This window comes from Epinephelus fuscoguttatus, linkage group LG15 (genome assembly GCF_011397635.1).
Source record: "Epinephelus fuscoguttatus linkage group LG15, E.fuscoguttatus.final_Chr_v1".
Taxonomy (NCBI): domain Eukaryota; kingdom Metazoa; phylum Chordata; class Actinopteri; order Perciformes; family Serranidae; genus Epinephelus; species Epinephelus fuscoguttatus.
In genome coordinates, this window is record NC_064766.1 from 39,411,615 (window position 1) to 39,429,792 (window position 18,178).

At 45.3% G+C, this 18,178-nt stretch overlaps 2 protein-coding genes across 3 annotated transcripts in view; one reads left to right on the plus strand and one right to left on the minus strand.

The window, feature by feature from the left end:
• adcy8 (adenylate cyclase 8 (brain)) overlaps window positions 1–12,728 on the minus strand; it is a 149,037-nt gene extending 136,309 nt beyond the window's left edge. For both annotated transcript variants that reach the window (XM_049598475.1, XM_049598476.1), the window contains exon 1: window positions 10,586–12,728. In XM_049598475.1, the coding sequence (XP_049454432.1) occupies window positions 10,586–11,491 (906 nt within the window). In that variant the 5' untranslated portion in view covers window positions 11,492–12,728. The remainder of the gene's footprint in view (window positions 1–10,585) is intronic.
• The window catches only part of efr3a (EFR3 homolog A (S. cerevisiae)), a 578,128-nt gene that overhangs the window by 207,156 nt on the left and 352,794 nt on the right, over window positions 1–18,178 (plus strand). The gene's annotated exons all lie outside the window — the stretch shown is intronic.

Sequence of the window (18,178 nt, forward strand, 5' to 3'; positions counted from 1 at the left end):
TGGTTTAGGAAAGTAAATTTACGTAGGTATGGTTTAGGACAGTGAAGTTACATAGTTTTGGAAAGTAAAGTTACATAGGTTATGGTTTAGGAAAGTAACGTGTAGGTTAGGTGTAGGAAAAGAAACGTGGTGATGACTTATCTTAAAATTCACTTGGTTTCACAAGGGACACAAACACCAGTCTCCTGGGAGAAAGTCCAACGTTTGTTTGACCCATCCACATTCTGCGTTCTCACAAACTTTCGCTCTTCATACTACGTCCCTCTGTTCAGCCGTCAATGCATCAGTCACATGATCAAAGCCTTCCCAGTTACATAGGTTATGTACAAATAACTGGGTTATATAAGAATTCTAGTGCATTACTTTTCATAAGTATATGAAAGAACAGTGCATGAGAACAGCCTTCAAACATACAAATCAGAAAGAAAGTTGTTTGAACAGTTCAGACATTGGTTGATTCAGTGCACCAGATTCAGTCTTAAAAACACAATCAAGTTTACTTAACCACAGAATGGAATTAATACAGTAATGACCACGTGTTACACTGGGGTTTCTGAAATAGGGACTTCATTTTCTAAAATTATGACTTCTGCAAGTATGTCTTAGTGCTGCTAGTCCCTGTTTAACTTTCAGTTGAACTTTGTGACTCTGAGATGTTTGATAAACTCTGAGCTTCCCTTCTTAATGAAACTGACACTCAATATCCTCGTCTGTCCTCTCTGTAGTAAACATGTATGTTCACCACATCCTTAACCAAACACTGTTAATAAGAGCAGATTAGCACCGCTGGAGTCCAGGATGTTTAATTTCACAGCGAGCGCTGTCTTCCTAACCCCAGGAGTGCAGTATGAGCCGTCCTAATCCTCCCTCCGCCGCCGTGTCCATCCAGCTGCACGCGCCCGACCACGACATAGCTTGCATGTCATCGCAGCAGAATTAAGACAGAATGTGTAAGGCGCTGATCTCAGAGCATTTTCAGGTCGACTAATACCAGCACGCGATGCTAAAATAATCCCCAGTTTCCAGTGGGTTAATACTTATAATAATGGCACAAGCTGAGACTTATCCCAGCGCGAGTGGAGGCTAATTAATGGACTCATCAAAAAACACTTCTACATGTCGTGTGTGATTTATGGAAAAATGTACTTTAATTATCATAATATGAATGCAGGGATACATCAGTGTCGACAAACTAAACTCTGGTAAATGAAAATGTTATATAAATATATTTAAATAATAATGTGTCTTTTGCAGCTCAGTCACCAGAAGGAACTGTTGGCATTATACATTTCTGCAACCACATACATACATTACATTTGCATGTTTCATATCTAATATATCAACATGTTAAAGAGCATGAGAACATGAGTGACCGACAGGGGGAGGTGAATGGCGTGATGTCTTTGTGATACACCTACAAAGCTTCAGACCACCGCAGAGCTCTGTTCAAGATCAACAAACAACACAACCAGCTGCTTCTTAGCAAGTCAATGCTGTGTTTCCAGTGATTTTTTTTTGCCACCAAACGTTGTTGCTTTGTAGCCCCCCGAAGCTGTGTTTCCACAGGAGATAGTGCCATGGAAAGCGTTTGTTTTTGACCAATCCTTAGCTGCGTGTTCTGCCAGGACGGTGCCACGAAAAGACATTGCTTTGTTTCTTTGTTTCCTTTCTGATTGTGGTACCAAAACCAGGTATTTTAAGCAAAGACATGATTCTTTCCTAAGTGGTTTTTGAGACTTAACCAAGCCTTAACAACAGCATTGTTGAAACATAGAGTGTAACGTATCCACTACGTAATAACGTGTAAATGTAACATATTCGTGGTTTGCAGAAACATACAAAGCTAACTTTATTCTGCTGACTGGATTGGTCTTTTGACAGGATAAGTTGACAAAAATCTTTTAAAGAAGTAATTCTTTCCTATTCAGCTGTTTAATAATCGTAGTTTGTCCTTCGCCTTCTCAAAATGATCCAGCACTTTAGATTTCCTGCCCGACATGTTAATAACTAGCCTGTGGAACTTCCTGTCTGACTGCTGAGTGTGGCCACTTCCTGTGTCTGTCCTTTCACATTAAATTCCCACACATGGTCCAGTCATATAGGTTTGGATTTATTTTGATGGCGCAGCTCCTAATAGAGTTTCACATTTGCAACCAATGAAGTCTTGACCTTTTTGGTCGACTAATATTTGGTTGCCTATTTTGGGGCAGCCCTAGTTTACGCTCTCATATCATTCACAACGTCTTCTGCTCCTCTCCGGTTTCTACTCAGCTGACTATAGGCGTCACCCTAAATTAGTCCAACAACATTTTGCTACAATGCAATCATGTCATTGCTGTCAAGTTTTTCAAAACTGTTCTGCTCTCAGTTGTCCATGTAGGTTGAACAGATGCGATCCTCCTCCACCCCATCCACATCCAGTCTTCGGCTCATCGTTGCCAAGTCCTGCTCCTCATCCTTCAGCCCTTCCTCTGCTCACCTCCTCCACCAGTGTCTAGACCCCATCAGGGCAATATTCCTAAATCAGCCACAGCCTCACTAACTCCTAAATATTCACGTCTCGGCAGTGTCTAATCGCCAAACAACTCTTCACATTCAACACATTGTGCATTTTGTAATAAATTATTGGTCACTCTAAAATAAGTGTCTCCAGATTGAACTGGGCAAAGTTGTGTTGATCGGTGTTGGGTTGCGATTAAGTAAACTCAAACATGTCACTGTTAGTTAGTCTTATTTTTTCTTCACTGGGAAAAAACAGTCACGTACAAAACAGTATTATTACAGTGTAACTGTTGAGTTAAGCCAGATATGTTGTCGTTTCAGTCACTTCAACAAACAAACTGGAGATCAATCAATTAGACAGAAGCAAACGGAAAAAAGCTTTTATGGACTGAAACAGGCTGAATCACTGTCGTGTGGAATCTATCGGATATCAGAGGTTTTATTGATCTGAAAAAATCAGAAAACATGTGCAGTCATCCACTGCAAAGCAGAGTGTCAGACTCCCCAATCAAACTAACAGCAGCCTCGACCTCTGACCTCTCCTCTGAGAAGCTCGCTGGGTCGGTGGCTGCGAGCGGAGCGGCACAGCTGAACCACACAAGGGGAAGCTGGGAAATCCCCCCTGAGCTACACAACAAGAGACACACAGTGCAGCGTACAGTCAGCTCCATCACATCTACAGTCATCTACACGGCCACGCAGAGGGTCAGCTGAGACTTAGGAGTGAAGCATGATGGGATTCAGTGTGACAGCAGTAGAAAGACAAGGCTCTGTTCATCCAGCCCTCAGATCAGGCAGCGTGAGTCGCACTGAGCACGCTCAGTGTCCTTTTCATGGTGTTTAAGCTGCAGTATGGGAGGTTTCCGGAGAATTTTGGGAGTTTCCTGCATGCGTGAACATGCATGACTCTGAGCTGCATCAACATGCACGCTGAAAATCAGGCATGACTCAAAACGTCTGTGTGAACAGCCTCTTGTGCTTTGTTTGTAGCAGAGGGCTGCTGCTGTTGTACTGTATGTCAGCATGGCCGTGATGCGGTCATAGGCCCGAGGCCGCAGACTGAGTGCTGAAGATAATCGCAGCTGTGCTGATATTCAGTAAAACACTGACATGATATTGCTTTCATTCAACAGTTCTACCAGCGCCATTTATCAACAGTAAAAAGCAGCTACTGTTGCCAAGCAACACATAAACATTCCTGCGCATTAGCATGCTACTTTGTGTAGGTTTACACATTACCACAGACCAGCTGCTTTGTATCATGTAGGCTACAAGTGTGTGTCTCCATTTATTTTGCAACCAGTGAAATCACTCTGGTGACAGTTGCTTTGGTGGCCTAAGTGTGATGCCGACGAGTGAACAGCTTAATCAGCACGTTGCGTCATATTCTGTGTCATAAGAGCACAGCTGAAGATTTACAGCCAAGTATTCAGGCTTCTTTCTGTCCCCTTGTCATTTGCTGACCATTTATTATTCAAGTTAAATGGCCAGTCACCGTGGCATCAGGGGGACACATGGCGGGCCAAGAATGAAAGTAAAGGTGGCAAAAGTCCAAGTAGGGCTGGCAGGAGTGGTGGTGGATGGGTCCAACACACACTGACTTTCACCCGGGAGAGTGGTGTTTGTGTCTCATAACATTATAAAGCCAAACCCTGTTCTTTTTTCCTAAATCCAACCACGTGCATGTGTTGTTGGAGGAATTCATGGTGTTGTACGTGCATTTATTTTGAAAGAGAATGCATGTGACAAGCAGAACTTGACACAACGTCTCAGAACCTCAACAACCAACACACCCAGGTTCACGTCGTATCTGAAGATGGAGAGTTCATGACCAAACATCAATATGTGACGAGGTCGGAGTGAGAATGTGTCGGACATTTTAACCTGTAAAATTATTCTTGTTCAATACTAAGGCCTAGTCCACTTCTGAAACCGAAGTTTTTCGGGCTCCGGTTTCCAAAAAAATTCGTCCATACGAGTGGTATGATAAAAAAATATGATATCCACACGAGACCGCAAAACCTGCTACCAAGTGATGTAATACACATGCCAAAGCAGTAGGTGGCGATGTAACTTCTAACGGAAAGGCCATTTTAACCAATCAGAAGTCAGAGTCAATACCGGAATAGGGAAGTGCGGAAAATAAAGCCAACCCGATCCACAAAAATAGCGCAACCTAACTCAACAGCACAGGCGCCTCAACAACCAACTACACTACCACGAAATCAGCGACGGGCCAACGGAGATCGGACCCGACCAGAACCTCCGTTGGCAGGCCCGTCACTGCTTTCGTGGTAGTGTAGGTGGGGTTGCTAGCAACAGGAGCAGCCTCCTTCGCTGGTCATTAGGTCGAGCAGCTGGATATGCCATCCAATGACAGCAGATAGCACACTGACAAAGTTAGCACCAGCATGTTTGTTTGGTCTGCCATTTCACTAGCTATTTACCGTCACTTTGACGTCAAACAATGGAGACAGGTAATAAAATACTGCGGTTATCCTATCCACACGCAACCGCTGGCACCAGAGTCTTCCAAAAACTTCACCCTGGACCCAGTTTCAAAGAAACGCGGTTTCGGGGGCGGTTTCAGAAGTTCACGGGTCCGTGTGGACTAGGCCTAAGGTCACATGTACACACTGTGACCTGTTGCTTCATGTTTCCTGTTGTGTTCTTGCTCAGTTATGTGGTGTTTTTTTGTTCCTTCGATTTTCTGTGTTTGTCAAGCATTAAGTGTCCTTTTTATTGTGTTCTGTTATATTTCATGTTTCTGTTCTGTCTAGATTAGTTACCAGTGCACCCTCAAACTGCAACCTGTATGTGTCCTCAGTGTTGTGATGCAAACTCTACTATAAATGATGCTCAGGGCGTCTGACATGTTGTCATCTCTGCTCCTCTCACAACATTCACAGCTCGGGCCAATGAGCGAGCTGACAGGGAAACACATTTCACAGCTAACTGCTGATGTGGACAGCTTAATGTGGACATGAAGATCTTTACTCTGAAATGAGATATGTGCTGCACGTGAATAATCCACTTCAGGTGAGAGTTTTCTATTGAAGCACACACACACACACACACACACACACACACACACACACACAGAGCGCCTTATCTGCTACACAGTGGAAATAAATGACTAAATCTGAATGAAATCATTCGGAATTAAAGTCTTTCCAGGTAGTTTACATGGGAAATATTCATTCTGAATGAGGGTTTACACGGAGATCAGTTCAATCGCCTTTATTCAGGTCTGCGCAAGGTTTGGGGCAGGGAAGGTTTCTGATTGGATAGGGGGCGGGGCGGATTTGACATGTTTACATTTACCGGAAGAAAACACTGTAGTCCTCGCTCTGGATAACAAGATGCTTGATGACACCGTTCTTAGTGCCTTTTTCGGGTGTGTTTTGCTGATATTCTTGAAGCAGCAGTACGACAACAACCTTGTTCTGCTAATGCTTCGTCTGTGGAGGAGGAGAAGGGAGGTAGAAGACCGTGCTGTGGCAAATGGAAACCGGTGAGTGCAACGAGTCCGACTGCTCTATCTCAGCCCGTTGCTATGCGTGCCATATATGTCATCGCACCAGAAGGGCAAGGAAACGAGCATGCGCAGAAAGACCGGAATGAACTTAAAGAGAAATGAGTGTATACATGCACACAGAATTCTTTCATTGGGAATGACAAACGGAATAAACCACCCCCTTTAATCGGATTTAATTTTCAATCAGAATGACCGGTTTACATGACCACTTTTAATCGGAATGGCCGTTCATTCCGATTAAAAGTGGAATTAAACTGTCCATGTAAACGTACTGAGTGACAGTGTCTCCTTCTCTGCAGTTTGTCCTTGATCTACCCATCGCTCAACAAATCAAACAAACATTCAGTTAAACTGTGTGGACATTTTAAACAAAAAGCTCACCAACATGCAGAATGTAGACAACAACTTCTGATGACAGCCTGCAGCCGTCTATTCACATTAAAACCAGCCAGAACAAATGAGTGAGAAATAAATAAGCTTTTCACTGATGAGTAATTATGTTGTTCACCTGAAGTGCGCGCTGGTGGTTTTATTATTACCTCAACACACTTTTAGCCATGACAGCAAACATGACGGAGACGCTACTTAACATTTTTAATGGCACAATCTGTCAAGTGTGCAGCCGCGTGCTCTAATAAAAAAAACATTTTGTTGACACAGTCATCACCTGCAGTGTGATATCCCATGTGGCTCACTAGTGCAGTACCATTTGAGAGAGAAAAGAATTATGAGGAAGAAGGCTTTTCTCACAGCTCAAGTTTCCTCAGCACAAAGACGAAAAGCTTTTTGGATGTACAGAGTAGGGGTGGGCGATAAAATAATATCAGGATATTTCAGAGTATTTGTGTCTTGATGATATGACAAATTAGTAATGGAATGAATGGACTTAAGAACATAGAAACGCAACAGTAACAACTAAAAAATAATCTCTCATTTCTTTAGTTTGTGAACAACAACAGTAACTCAGAGTGAGATTCAGATTGTGTCACAAAATTAATAGTTCAACAAAATCAAATCAACCACTAATTACACATTTAAACAGCTCCCAAATACAAACAATGTCCCCTGGGATCTATATATATATAAATCAATAGCTGATTTCCTTCTCTTTTTTGTGCTCTGCCATTTCTCCTCTAACCATCATGCTGTAACCTGTGACAGGCTGTTATGATACCACAACTATCACACATTCACATATATTGAGTTTTTTGACGAGCCGCAAGCATCACATAGGTTTACATTACCAAAGGTTTATGACAAAATCACTTGACGACTGCGACTCCTGTGTGCTCATGGCGAGAAGGGGGAGGGAGAGACGCTGCTGCCAGAGGAGCCGCTGAATGAGTTCCCTCTGAGTGGTAAGTCACTAAAGAGTCTGAGAAGTCCGGGGCTGTTCATAAAACACCAAGGACGCCAAAGTTTATTCGATACAACGAAAGCTGCTCCTCTTTTTGGAACCACTTGGGAGTTTGTAATAATTTCGTTTTCAGCCATGCAGTATGGTGTCAATATGTAGGGCTTTAGTCAACCAAAGAAAATCTTGGTCGACTAAAGTCGCACATAATTTTCAACTAATCAATTAGTCATGGGGAAAAAAAAATCTGCACGTTATTTTTACTTGTGCAGTGGTGTGTCTGTGTCACTCTGCAGTTACACCTCCAAAACACTAGTCGGCAGTGGAGGACTGTGTTAAGTGCTGTAAAGTTTAGTTGATTCAAAACACACATTAAACACACATTAAACATGGCTTAATAGAGACAATTTCACTCTCAGTTTTCACAGACAAACACTTGTCTTTATCTGGACACATTTTCCCCACAAATACAACATGCTAACATTATTAGCACACGCTTATGGCATTTTACATTGTGTAAATTAGCCTAGCGTCTAGCAATCTTTTCCTCTTCTCATATGAAACCAGGGACAACAGCAACATGTAACAAAGGTAACAGCACATAATTTGGCTCCATTACAACTCACAGCATTCACCGACAAAACAGCTGTCTTATACTAAACACGTTTTCCAAGCAAATACAACATGCTAATGTTATTAGCGCCAGCCTATGGCATTTTACATTGTATACATTAGCCTAGCGACGAGCAGGGGGATTTCCTCTGCTCATATGAAGCCAGGATAAATCCCTGAAGGATAAATCACACACAAGACTTAAAATGCTATTTTAGTGGAGGCTTTACTGTCTTCACAATTTATTGTTTATCTGTGAAATACAAGTTTCGTTTCCACTGAGGGAAATGGTGTTGGTAACTGACAGGAGGTCTGTTGTGTGGTGTTTTGAAAACACCCCCATTTTCACAGGTAACTTAGCCTGTCCCCCCGCCGCAGGAAATAATGGATTAATCCTGTAAAGCTGTTGATGTAGCACTTTTCTCCTTATGAAAGTAACACGGCGATTATTCCACTAATGAGAATTTGGTCGGACGAGAGAATAGCGACCAAATAATCGACTAGTCGACCAGGAGACTACAGCCCTATCAATATGTCAATAAGTTGAAATACTGCTACATCCCCTCAAGATCAAACACCGCAAAAGTTAGTAAAGGACGTGTTGAAAACGGTTGACAACTGCTACACAACCGGAGGTGGTAGGGCGGGACTTCAGCGGGTGGCTCATTCCGCCCAATGAGAGGCTGATCTCTGCAGCGAACTTCCGCCCACTCAGACTAAATGCACTGCACAAGCTGTACTATGTGACATTTCAGACACTGACTGCTTTCAAAAGTAAAAAAAAAAATCCAAGTAAGGGAAAACTAGGAAACAAGGAAAGTGCATCAAGTTAAAGCTGAAAGTCAGCATTTAAACCTCAGTGTCACTGGTTAGATTCTAAAGCCCATGTACCAGATCACAAAGCTCATGTGCTGCATCGTACACTAAATATTGAAAAGAAAAGGTTGGGGATGCATACAGGTTATATGAGAGCTGGTTTATGATTATGATATTCACCAGTAGGGGGTGCTGAACTTATTCCGAGCTGCAGTGCATTTCAGGACCTGTGTGTGTGTGTGTGTGTGTGTGTGTGTGTGTGTGTGTGTGTATGTGTGTGTAGGACAGCTCCCGGTGCTGAAAGCTCAGCAGTCAGAGCAGACTGATGTCACACAGAAACAGCCTCATTTTGTTATTAACCCTAAAAGCTTTCAAGAAACAAATTCAAGACCAGGAAGTCACTGACACGGAGCGACAAACAGCCCAGGTGAACTGACAAATTCACACCTGTTCACACACAACAACGCAAGCCAAGTGTAGATTCAGGTGTCAGCTGCTGCTGCTGCCCGGGTCGTAGTGTCATGATCAGAAGCACAAATATGAAGCGAGGGAAATGTATATCAAACCCAAGCAGTGTTCCTTCACACAGCTGAGAGCTTCAGCTAACACCAACATCTCATCAGCACTCTGCAGACATGTCAACAAGTTTGGAGGAGTCGACACAAACAGAATAGTAAAGAGATGGAGGAGGGCGGGAGGGAGGAAGAAGAGGAGATGGAAGATGAGGAGGGGATCCCTAAGGGAGAAAACGATTGTGAGTGGAGGAAGATGAGAAAAATAAAAAGGAGAAGAGGGTGGAAGACACTGAGATAACGAGCAGGACGGAAGGGAGGAAGATGGGAGGAAGATGGAGTGTGGACAACAGGAGGAGAAGAGGGGAGGATTAGTGGGAAGAAAAAGGGAGATGAGGAAGAAGAGGTCAAGAAAGTAGAGGAGGGAAAATTAGGTAGGCAAGGAGAGGAGGCTAAGAGAGCAACAAAGGGGCGATAGAGGAGGGGGAAGATGGCAGAGAGGGGGATTAGGAGGAGATGAGGGTGGAAGAAGAGATGATCAGTGATGAAGACGAGGAAGAGGGGAGAGTAGACAAAGGGAGCAGGGGAGAGGAGAGATGAGGGAGAGGCAAGGGGAGATAAAAGAGTAGGAGAGGAGGCTAAGGGAGTAACAAAGGGGAGATAGGAAGGGAAAGACAGAAAAGAGGGGGGTAAGTGGGGGGTGGCAGAGAATAAAGGAAGTAGAGAAGGTCAGCAAAGGAGAGGAGGAAGAGGAGGGGGAGTATAGTGGAAGATGGAGATAGAGAAGAAGAGGAGGCAAGGAAAGGAGGCTAAGGGGGTAACGAAGGGGACATAGAGGAGGTGGTAGAGGATGAAGAAAGAAGAGGGGAAGGTCAATAGGAAGAGGAGAGGGGAGGGGGGGGTATTGTGGGAGATGGAGAAACGGGAAAGGGAGGAAAACATAGGAGGCAAGGAGAGGAGAGGAGGTGAAGGGGGGAACGAGGGGAGACAGAGGAGGGGAAAGATGGCAAACAGGATAATCAGGAGGAGGTGGTAGAAGATGAAGGAAGAGGAGAAAGTCAATAAAGGAGATGAGGAAGAGGGGGAGAGCATTGAGGAAGATTGGAAATGAGATAAGGAGAAGGAGAGGGGGATTAGGGAAGGATGCATGGAGGAAGAAAAGTAAAGAAAGAGAGCAATGAAGGAGACGAGGAGGAGGATGAGTGGAGGAGTGGAAGGGGAGAAGATGGAGGAGGACAGGTGAGCGCTTACCTGGTTGGTAGAGAGCTGTGCATTCTGGGAGATGAGCAGCTGGACCAGGATGTGGAGCCCCGAGGTGAAGAGGCCGGCCAGGATGGCCCAGGTGAGCGGCAGCGGCAGCATGCTGTAGGTGGCGAACAGGGTGAAGAGCACGTACCCCACCCCGTCACCCAGCAGCCCGTAGCCCAGCCCGGCCGCCAGGATCTGCGTGGCCATGGCCACCCAGGTGACCACGCCGCTGTACTGCAGGTAGCTGTGCGACGTGGTGTCCTTCCGCACCACCACTAAGGCACAAATGACGACTTCGATGCCCGTGAAGAAGCCCAGCAGGGTCCCTTTGATCGGGTCCATCGGGGAGGAGGCCAGGGTGAGGTGCAGCACCAGCAGGGTGAGCTTGGTCACCACGTCCAGGATGTTCATCACCACCACAGATTTGCGCCTCTGGCCCAGAAAGTAACGCTGGTAGAGCCGCTCCAAGTCGCGGGACTTGAAGGCGTTCCGCAGCGTGGGGAAGATGACGCCCCGGTACGTGTAGCCCCAGTTCAGGAAGAAGTCGGAGTTGCTCGGCGCGCAGTCGATCTGCAGGAAGCCCAAGTCGCTGCTGGCGCGCTCCGGGAACACCTTGGTCCCGCCGTTGTTGTGCCGGTCTCCCACCGACGTCCGCCCCGCCGACTGCTTCCGCGCGTCCTGGCTCGGGTCGAAGGGCTCGTCCGGCCCGATGCCCTTCACCCCTCCGCCTCCCCCGCCCTGCTCGTGGATGAACCGCTGCTCGGTGATGTGCCGCACCGCGTCCTGCCACAGCAGCCGTTTGGGTCGCGCGCTGCCGCTGCTGTTGCTGTTGTTGCTGCTGCTCGGGGTCTTGTTGATGGTGTACAGCTCCTCGCTCGCGCTGGAGCACCGGACCTCGGACAGCTCCATCACTGCTGCCGCTTGTTGCTGCTGATGTTGTTGTTGTTGTTGTTTTCTCCTCCTTATCGGTTGTGTCGGTTAGAATGATCCCTCCCTTCCCGGTTGTGAGTTAGCTCAGCGATTTTGGGGAGACGACGTCCTCTCGTGCGCATCGAACCGGGGGTGCGTGCTTCTCTCTCGGGCTGCGGCGAGCACGGCACAGGGTAAAGCGCGGTTGGAGGTCATCGTAACGCGAAGAAAAGCAACATAAATCCGACTCGAGTAGAAAAGCATCTCCCGGATTAACCGCGTATCATCATCATCATCACCATCATCATCATCATGCACCGTGTCTCCGTGCTGAAGGCTAAAAATCACCGGGCTTTGTGTCCAAGCGGCAGCTCGAGCCACCGTGCGCCGACAGTCCGCACCATCAGGGTGCCGCGGCGCCACGGAAAGCCTGGATCCGTCAAAAACACTGCGCGAGGCTCGGGGTGCACGCGATGTCAGGCAGCTGCTTTCGGGAAAATGTGCTCTTTCAATTTTAACCCAAAAATGGCTCGCGCGTCTGGCACAGCTGGGTCCGCTCACTTTGCCATCCTTTCCCTATTTGCGCGTGCAGCTGCAGAGCCAAAAAAAATAAAGCACAAATCACGTTAATTCCCGTTTTCTGTATCGTTCATCAGGGATGCCACAGAAAGACAAATCCGGTGAGGTCAGCAGCCCAAAGAAAGAAGAATCCGGTCACAGCCTCCGTGTCTCTAAACGCGGTCAGGAGCCAGAGGAAGATGAAAAATCATCAACTTGTTGTTGCTCGAGAGGCTCGCGGACAGGATCAGAGGAGAGTGCGCGAGCTCCGCAGCGCGGATCAACCCTCCTTGTGCCTCTCCATCGACACGAGGGGCTCGCGCTTGAATGCAACACCTGGCTGTGGAGGCGGTGGGGGGGGGGGCGGTGCCAAGACACAATCCTACTCTCTCTCTGAGGAGGTAAAGCAGCTCGTGTCCGTGGAAAGTGTCCAAAAGACAATGTCCTATGTCTCCCCGTGCTGCGCGCGAGGATGACAACGGAGGCTCATCCTCCTTCTCCTCCTCCAGTCCCTCTTCCTCCGGTGAGCCGTCTCTCCGCGCGAGTCCTGCCGGTTTTCCCCCTCTTCTTTTCCTTCTTCGTCTCCTTCTCCACCTCCTCGCTGTTTCAAAGGGCGTGCAGCAGCAGCAGCAGCAGCAGCCGCGTGGAGTTGATGTGCAGAGAGCGCGAGGCTGGTCAGTGAGAGGCACGGCGGAGCGAGCGAGTCAGCTGGGCTCCGGTTTGACGTCACAGTCACCTCTGTATGTGTGTGTGTGTGTGTGTGTGTGTGTGTGTGTGTGTATGCGTGTGCTCCCTCCCTCTGCTCGTCTTAACCGTCTTTCTCATCCCACGCTCTTCTCCTCCTTCATCCCCTTTTCTTCATCCATCATCCCTCCTCCTCCTCTCTGTTCCTTACTCCCCTCTCTTTCATCCCTCTGTCACCAGATATTTCTCCCTTTCCCTCCTCTAAATATTTCACCTCCCTCCTCTGGCCTTTCTTTTGCACAATTCAATCCAGTGAATCTTGACTTTAGCACAAAGCTAAACAGCTAATTAGACCAGGTGTGTATACACCTGGTCTAATTTCCTTGATTAGGTTTTAGCACCTCAGGTCTGAACTCTCAATGCTGCAGCACAGGGGTGTAAATATAGAGGGTGCAGGCGGAGCTGTTGCACTGGGGCCCTTGGGGTGGAGGGGCCCAATTGCAACCTGGAAATTTGCCTGTATTCAAAGAAGAACTCTTATTAAATCAAAATTTGTGTGATTTTCTATATGTGCCCTCAAACAGAAAAACACATCCTCACTGTGACCTAGTCACATGTCCACGTTTGGTCATGGACTTTCCACGTCCACATACGACGTCCAAGGTACCCTGGGTGTGTTGGTTGTTGACATTTTCAGAATACACTTCTATTTTCACAGGAAATGTACAGTTTGCATACAGTCTCTTTCAAAATAAAAGCACTACATCAGTACTAATTGACATTTATTTCCTTCACCAACTATTAAGTTTAGAAAAAAAGAACAGGGTTTGGATTTACAATCTTATGGGATGCGAACATGGCTCTCCTGGGTGAAAATGGTTTGTTGGATCCATCCACGACCCGTCCTGCCCGCCCTACTTGGACTTTCACCACCTCAACTGCTGTTTTTGTCCTGCCACGTTTCCCCTTGATGCTGCTGAGTGCTGCTAAACTATAATGGCGACCAGCTGTGTATCATGCCGACACATTGTTGGTTTCTTACACAGCAGGTCACTGCCCAAGTACCGGATTTCAACGACTTTGGAGGGAGACCGGGTTGATCTCCATCATAGTTGTCTGTTTTTTGTAAAATAGAATTAATCTATAACAAAAGTATATGCTTATTGTACATAAACTATTAAAAAAAGTATAATCTGACTGTATAAAACTGTTTAGTTAAACTAATAATTTCCTATTTTCTTTTGTAGTTTTTGACATATACAGATATGTTATGATAGTTGCTGGGTAATATTTATGTTGATGTTGTCTGGTTAATCATGACACAAGATGATATGATTTATAGCAGCTAGTTCAGATGCAAAATCTTTCAAGACTGACGAGCTGGACTCATCTGGGGACAATGCAACCACCCAGTTTTGAAAATGAGATGGTCCATTCAGTTCTGTCAGAACCAAACCTCCTTGGTCGGAACATATGGTGGAGACTCGCGTGGCTTTGGTGAAGCCTTAATTCTCTTCACTTTTACACTGTCTATGGTAGTTCTTATCACTATGGATGCAATTTTTTTATTTAATTGCTGATGTGTTACCAAATGCGCCACGGCGTCATGTGTCTGGTGCTCACAACTCAACGTGTTCGCTAGTGTGCTGGCTGGTGAGTGACGTCAGCCAGTGGTGTTGCATATTACCCAGAGGGCGTTTGGGGCCGTGTTGAAGGCTACTTAAAATAGCCCGTTTATTGTATTTTTGTTGTAGTTTAGCCTATCTTATTGTTGTGGTTGGGGCTGGGCTAGTTTTGTGTGCAACCATAACCAAGAGTGTCATATCGTTTAGTGACTTCCCTCAATAGCAAGAATTGGAGGGTCAACTTCATGGCTGTTTACACGCGAAAACATTGGTATCTATAATGTGGTGCTGAGCTGTACCTGTATGATATGAGGTAGTTATGTCAGACTGTCTGGTAGAATCTCTGATTGAGGTATCCATTTTAATTATCATTAAAAACATGGCACAAATATGGTCAGATTACTGGGAGGTCGGACTAATGGATCTCAAATAATAGGACTCTATGGTCTGAATACTGGGTAGTCGGACTATAGACGAATTCGGCGAGCGATTTGTGTATGCCGCCATCTTGCGGTGGCGCCATTGCTGTGGTGACATGTGTCAGTCATCAATTCATTATGCTGTCATTGTGAACTGACTCTCTACAGTGACAGCACCATGAATAGCTGGATTGATGATGTTAGACAGTGGCCTCCGGTAACTGATGAAGGTATCTTAAATGAGTACCCATATTAATATAGAAATTAATCATTTGTTTGAGCGATAAGCAGTAAAGATTAGAGTAATAGGGAGAAAATAGACTGTATCATTAAACACTGTGTAATATAACGTTAGCATACGTTACGTGTGTTGACATTAGCAAGCTAGCAGCGTGACATTTAATCATTATGGACAGGCTACGTGACTAAAAACAACAACAACACGTGTTTGTGTTTTGTTTTAGGTATTCAAGAATATTTTAACGATCGCCTGGCCTCTGATGACCAGAAAAATGGCAATTACAGGTCTCTAATTGAGGGTCAAAATTACCTGAGCTCCGGATGGGTCGGGCAAATTTTACACCGGCTTTTAGACGACCATCGCGTCATATTGAAGGCGATCAATATTGATCACCTTCAATATGATACCTTCAAGATACCTAAGATACCTTCATCAGTTACCAGAGGCCACTGTCTAACATCATCAGTCCAGCTATTCAATATTCTGTCACTGTAGGTGGATGTAACGTAAAAGCAGCAGTATAACACACCCTGCTTGCATGATCTCTATTTACGCCCCTGGCCAGTGACCACATCTATAGTGCACTGGGCCCCATTGTAATTACCTTATGCTACTGCGTCAGCATGTGCAGAATTTTAGACCAGTTCCAATCATACAGCCCGTGGGCCAAATGTGGCCCACAATAGGGTGGCCCCCCAGCCATTTTCAATTCACAATGAAAATAAATTGATTCATACTCAGTTTGAGCCTCATCCAAATATGGTCCATTGTGGCTCCAAAAATCCAAGATGGCAACGGCCAAAATGCCAAACTACAGACTTCATAATAGGAGTCCAAAAACCACTGTGCGTCGCCATGGTAGCTACACCCATTATTTTACACAGTCTGTAGCTGTACCCGAGGATGTGTTTCTTTGTCGAGATTTAAATGTTTTTGCAGAGAATGTTTTTGTTTTGAAATGTAAATTGTCTGGAGTGTTACTGACACCTACTGGTCAAAGAGTGTATTGGGCTGAATGGACAGCATGCAGTGTTCACATGATCATTAAAGGAAATTGTATGCGGCCAGGAGCTACTGACCGTAGCCTGACACAGATAAAAAGAGAGGCTTGTCGGTAAGGATTAATAAAGGGACATAAAAGGACTGTAACAACTTCTTAATTCCTGCTCAGGAGGTGCACACGGTATGTGATTGTAATTTTATTTTCTACTAACATTTTGTTTGTGTTTGTATTATTACTTTATCTTAGTTTGTCTGGTGTTTGCTGGTGAAAATAAGATTTTGTTGTGGCAAAGAATAAATACTGGTCAAATATGAGTTAAGTGTAGCAGAAGAAAACTTTGGGAGCAGTTTTACAGTCTATGGTTGTGTGTGTTTTGGCCTTCACTGGGAGGAGAATGGGCGGCAGCTTATAGACCGTGTCTGTAGCAACTTGAATTCAGCTTGCACAAATGCCGGGGGAGGGGTTTGATCCTGGACTGCCCTGACTTCCATTGTGTTCTGTTCCATTCTCTTGATACACAGTGACACAGGTTAGACCCTGAACAACCCCAGCACAGGTTAACCCTGTGTGCGTGAGTGTGCAACAGCCCAAGAATAAGTATTTGCGAAGGGCCAATCACATTCATGTGACACTGCTGCTTAGCACTTCAACACAGGGCAATAGGGAGTGCTCAATTCTAAGTTCGCGCCCAAAGAACTATTGTTCTCTTAGTGTCTATTGGTTCCAGTCGCAGTAGTTCAGAAAAACTTTCCTCCCATCAGTTGACTTTGAATGCAGCTCACGTTCAGTCTGAACACACCTTGTAATGCGGTATCATTCTGCATCCACACTCATGTATCTGACATTTGTTTTCAGGGCAGTTTGGCTTTGGCTGCTGCACTGCGTCTCATTTCTAATGCTGGTAATCTTAATTTTGTTCTGCTGCTCAGTGTAAATCACCCTGGGTAAGAGCATCAATTTACTCAAACTAAAAATGTAAATAATATTCTGGGCGATGCAACCTGATCAAGAATCTAATCTGAGGCTCGCAGGCCCTCGCATGTTAATCACAAACAGCAAACTTCAAATTAATCATGAAAGGGGAGCTCCCCTGAGATGTTTTTACAATCATCCTCCACAGATCTCGACTCACTGTCTAGCCTGGAGGACTCTGGTTAAAGCGAGATTAATTCAGATTAATTCAGAGCATCACCAAAATGCCCAAATTGTAGACAGAAAATTCGAGAATGTAAAAAAGGAAATGTGCTCGGCAGAAGCTCCATCCTCCCCCACCGCGTGTGAGTGTCTTGTCCCACTTTCCCTTATCCGAGAGAAGCAGGGCCAAGGCCCGTCAGAGCTTGCTGGACTCGGATTAGATCGGGTAAAATTATTCCCTGCTAAACCTTGAGGAGCTGCAAGAGGTCCTTATGAGGAGAAGCAACCCCCACTTTGACTCACGCATGGCTCCGGGCGAGAGGAAAGTTGCCTCATTGCTATTCAGTCTATTTTTATTCTCTTTTCGTCTGCTGCGTCTCCACTGTAGCTGTTTTTCTGCTGATTCCCAGGAAAGGAGAATTACTGAAATCCTTCCCCAAACTGAAGCTCACTGAATGCTACCAGAAAGAGCCAGCCATTATTCAGCATGCCCTTTATTTGTCCTCATAAGTAGGGCGTCCAAACTGATAGGAAAAAATATTGAAATTGTAAAGCTGCATATCCCACATCGCTCCAGTCTGAGCTTCAGGAGGAAAGCTGCTCCAGAAAGACAAGCTGCAAGTCAGAGAAACTCAGCAAATACTAAACACGTCTCCAGTTTCTGTCTGACATTATATAACAAGTAAAATACTCTGTGTAGAATGTAAAAACATTTTCCTGTAAATGAATCCAAAATCTGATTTAAAATGTTTACAGAACAAATGGCTGCCTGTCTTGCCAATCTGCTACATTACTGAGCCCATTGTCTCGGTAAATTGTTGCATATTTTAAGGTAATTAAACTCTCTTTATCCATGATTCTTGACATGCATTGAAAAGTAGGAGCCTTGTGGACTCAACCAGGCAGTTTTACATGATACTATGAAGAAAATCTTATCAATGCATATTTCACAAGTCTTTAATGCCATGTAGCATAGTTCAATTTAGGACTGGATGTTACAACCCACTGATGCACTTACTTGAC